Source organism: Sinocyclocheilus anshuiensis, unplaced genomic scaffold (genome assembly GCF_001515605.1).
Source record: "Sinocyclocheilus anshuiensis isolate Anshui unplaced genomic scaffold, SAMN03320099.WGS_v1.1 scaffold246, whole genome shotgun sequence".
Classification (NCBI taxonomy): domain Eukaryota; kingdom Metazoa; phylum Chordata; class Actinopteri; order Cypriniformes; family Cyprinidae; genus Sinocyclocheilus; species Sinocyclocheilus anshuiensis.
In genome coordinates this window covers 2,252,387-2,256,856 of record NW_015542356.1, presented here as the reverse complement: position 1 = coordinate 2,256,856, position 4,470 = coordinate 2,252,387, and the positions used below count along the sequence as shown (strand labels likewise).

At 36.7% G+C, this 4,470-nt stretch overlaps 1 protein-coding gene across 3 annotated transcripts in view; it reads right to left on the bottom strand.

Annotated features, from left to right (window-relative positions):
• rabep1 (rabaptin, RAB GTPase binding effector protein 1) overlaps positions 1 to 4,470 on the bottom strand; it is a 45,759-nt gene continuing 41,289 nt past the window's right edge. For all 3 annotated transcript variants that reach the window (XM_016490568.1, XM_016490569.1, XM_016490570.1), the window contains 2 exons: positions 3,093 to 3,209; positions 1 to 2,050 (listed from right to left, as the gene is read on the bottom strand). In XM_016490568.1, coding sequence (XP_016346054.1) covers positions 1,949 to 2,050; positions 3,093 to 3,209 — 219 coding nt within the window. In that variant the 3' untranslated portion in view covers positions 1 to 1,948. The remainder of the gene's footprint in view (positions 2,051 to 3,092; positions 3,210 to 4,470) is intronic.

The window sequence follows — 4,470 nt, the reverse complement described above, 5'->3', positions numbered from 1 at the left end:
TTATTGTGAAAGTATCTGAACTACTCTTCACAAACCCAGTAGAAATGACTCATGAATGATAAATTATACCGACAGGAGAAAAGTCTTTTTAAAACATAATTTTCATTAAAAACGGTAGTCTCTCCTTGCCCCACATCAGTTATTAGAGTTCAAAAATGATCTGCTAATGAAAAATGTAGTTCCTAAAATATTCTGGCGTCAAGACTACACTGAAGTGAATCGCTTCTGTTGCGCTAGTGAAAACACAAGAAGCCATTGAAGTAGCAATTACATGAGGCTTACTTGATACTAAAATCCACAACACATGGTCTTAATATGATGCACATTTTCACACAGGAGAGCTTCATCAACATCATCATCATCATCATCATCAGATCACTACAGCAGCACTGGTCATACTATAGTAGCGTTGTTAAAGTTCTGTGTACTCATCAGATGTAGTTGATAGTGGTTGTAATTACAAAATTAGCAGACTTAATTTTCAACATGCAGGTAGAGGGCTTTTAACTATCCTTTTGTTGGTGGCGTTTCAGAATTTCAGCCAATTTTCATTCTTTTTTTATCAAAACTTTTTTTTTTTTTAAGTTAACTCTACAGCCTGAACTAATATATATATATATAATTTTATTTTAAAAAGACCATGCCAAAAATCACATGCCACTTCTGGTCTTGGTCTTGTAAAAAATAAACAGATTTTTGGCATTTAGACAACTGAATATAAATCACACACACTTGTTTCCTGTAGTTGAGTTACATCGCCTGGTGTCTGTTATTTTAAAGTAGACATGAGCAAGAAAATTATTTAAAACCTTTAGCCCTTTTCATGTTTTCATCTTCTCAATATGATTTAAACTATGCCGCGTTGAGAATTTAAGGTCAACATGATCAACATTGGTTTTGCGAATCCCATACGCTATTCTGTTTACACCACACCCAACACAGACAGATTATTATACCCTTTAACAAGGTACACAAGATGCCCCTTAGTCCCACAGGACATCCCAATGACTGCAAATCATAAACATAGTGTGCTTTCATTAATATACAAACAGCAGAATGAGGAATAAAACACTTTCTAAAACGGTCAGTGTAAGTGCTGTAGCCGTACACTCAACACAAATCAAGCGAATATCAAAACCAGACGTTAACTGCAACTGTTTGCAATATCCTTCTGAAAGAAAAAACACACACTTGCACACAAAAATATGCAGAAACATCAGTCTAATGTAGCAGTAACTTCAAACAAAGGTCACCAATTTTGTTAAATTGCCAGGAAGTGGAAAACAACACGGACTATGGAGAACTTGGGAGGGTCTAAGACGGATGTTGCTGAAAAGCGATATGACAAAGCAGCTAGTAATTACATCCCAGTGAAATGATTGGCGGACGAGGAGAAACAGTGTCGCTTGTGAAAACGTAGGAGGCGGGTCAAAAGGGAATCACAGTCTTGTGTATTAACTTAACTAACGCAATATACACAAATAATCTGTATACAAGTATGTACAAAACACTTCAGAAGTGTCCGTTTCCTTCATAGGTCACCGCTGCTAGCTTAGCAGATGGAAAGACGAGGAAGGAAGAGAAGGAAAGGCGGAAGAGAAGGGAACTTTGGGAATAGGACTTGGGAAACGGACCCATTTTCTCATTTCCTGAACTGAATGAGGAATAAAAGCAGCGTTCGTTGAAAGATTGACAGATCTCTTCCCGGGATCTGGTTTTGGAGACTGCATTAGAAGGGACAAACCCTTCACTCAAGTTGAGACGGGAGTCTTTTCGTGCTCTTGAGAACGCATGTGCGAGCTGGATAGCAGTAGTAGGAATCAGTAGTGTTCACTCAAGTCATCCTCGCTCAATTCGGTTTATCTTGATGGAGTCGGGCCAAAGATCTGGGGTACAGGTGGAGTGTGTGTGTTTATGTGCACAATGGAGTCATAAGGAGGAAGTGACATCATGTCTCGGGAAGCTGGCTGATGTCCGTAAAGTTGGTGTCGTTGAGGATGGCATGGATCCGCTCTAATGAGTCCGCTTGCCGGATGCGCTCCAATTGCACCTGTAGGGAGAACAAGAACACTGTATCTCCAGCTGGACGTGTGTGTGTGTGTGTGTGTGTGTGTGTGTTGATTGGACACAATCAAGTGTCCATCCTCATTTTTTTTTTTTTTAATGGAGGACTAGGAGTGTCTTTAAAACAAACAAACAAACAAAAAACATTTTTATTTTTGAATGATTATATTTATAATTCTTTCATTTTTAAAAATGTTTTAAAATGCTACATTTAAGTAATTAAAAAAACCCAGTAAAACCATAATATTGCAAAATATTACTACAATTTAAAACAACTGTTTTATATTTTAATATATTTTCAGCAAAGCTGAATTTTCAGCATCATTACTCCAGTCTTCAGTGTCACATGATCCTTCAAAAATAATTCTAATATTCTGATTTGGTGCTCAAGAAACATTTCTTGTTGATTTTGAAAATAGTTGTGCTGCTTAATATCTTTGAGGAAACAGTGATGCATTTTTTAAGATTCTATGATGAACAAAGTTCAAAAGAACAGCATTTATATATAAAATAGAAATCTTTTGTAACACTACAAAAGTTTATAATATTGTCTTTACTGTCATTTTTGATCAAGTGAATGCATCCTTGCTGAATAAAAGTATTAAATTATTAAAAAAACACTACTGCTCAAAACTTGCAAGAAAAAAAATAATTTTCAAATAGACAAACACATTAAAAAAACTGTTCATGTTTAACAGTGCAGTTAAATGTAACAAAATAAACAATAACAATTTTCAATTGGATAAATAAATAGATGAAAAATTATTTATTAATTATTTATCAATTAATTTATTAATTCATGTTTGAAATCATATTACATTGACACTCCTAGTCATACACTCACTTGAGATGGAAACATTTTTTATTTAGTAAGACAAAGATCACAAGCTATCAAGGCAACATTTACTGAAGAAATTCCTAGATGTGCATAAAAAAAAATCAAGCTACTATCATCTCTGTGAACAGTCTTGGCATGCTGTGTTGTGCCTCAAGCAGTCCTCAATGTTCTACTAGTGAAATGTGTTTACCTGAAGGGTCTGGGACAGCTTGACGAAATCTCTCTGGACCTGCTCGCTGACATCCAGCTCTGTCTGAAGTCTCTGCGCCTTGTCTTTCTCTTCAAACACCTGAGTCTCCAAAGCACTCTACAACACACACGCACACATTTTTAAAAAAAATTAGGGTTTCAGTTTACTTTATAATACATGCATAAATTAAAGTGCCCCTATTATGGGTAATGAAAGGTTCATATTTTGGTTTTGGGAGTCCCCAACAACAGGTTGACATGCATGCAAAGTCAAAAAACACTTTCATTGTCTTATAATATGCATTTATTTTTACCTTACTTGCTCAACGACTCCCAAACAATTCGCTCAACGATTCATTTTTCCAAACCCCTCCTTTGCGTGACACTAATCTGCTGTGATTGGTCCGATTGGTCTCATTTTCATTTCATCATGCCTGATAAAGCAGCGTTTGTGAGCGCAGTGCGGTTGTGGCTAGAAGGGATACAGCTCTGACCGGAAACGAACAATGAAATGAATTTTCTACCTATTAGATTGTTTTATTAACGTCTACACCTACCCCAACCCCAAACCTACCCCTTACAATAACGAAAAAAATAGTAATTATTGTTGTACAGTGTGACAAAAATTATGCTGTATTGATGTGCGCATGCCCAGTAGCGCCATAAGTATCCCTTCTAGCCTTAACCGCGCAGTGCTGCTTTGTGTACAGCATTACCGGGGAAACAGCTATTTTTACCGCTCCAAAAGCGGCACCTAGTGGCAAAGAATGAATTTGCATTTTCATTCAGACCAACGCAAAAAGACCAACAAGTGGGCGGGCAATATGCTAATATTTCATGTTGACATCAACATGAAGCGGCTTGGGATTCGTTTTAAAAACGACTCGTTTAAATTATTCAGAGTCGACTCTTTCTTTTGAGAGACATTGACTACGTTTACATGGACATCAGTAATCTAATTATTTACCTTATTCTAAATAAGCCAATATTATGATTATGGTGTTTACATGAGTTGCTTTTAGAATAGTCCTTTCATGTTCCCGTTTTACATGTTATAGTACATAGTTCGATTAATGGCACACGTCATTACGTCCCATGTGACGCCATCCGACGTCCAATTTCACGTATAAACATAGTTCGTCTTCGTGATGATGTCATGTACAGTTTTGGGTGTTTCATTTTTAATTTTATGAAAGCTTCAAGTGCAGTTAATTATTTGTACGTGCATACAGACCACGGCGGTGTTGAAGCTCTTTTATTTGCCGTCAAACGGTTGATCACTGCCGTATCCTGTCGCAAAATGCGGCGAAAAGTCCTACACCACGGTAATAATGTGATTAAGGTGTTTACATGTCTATTCTGCACTTCGATAATGCGAG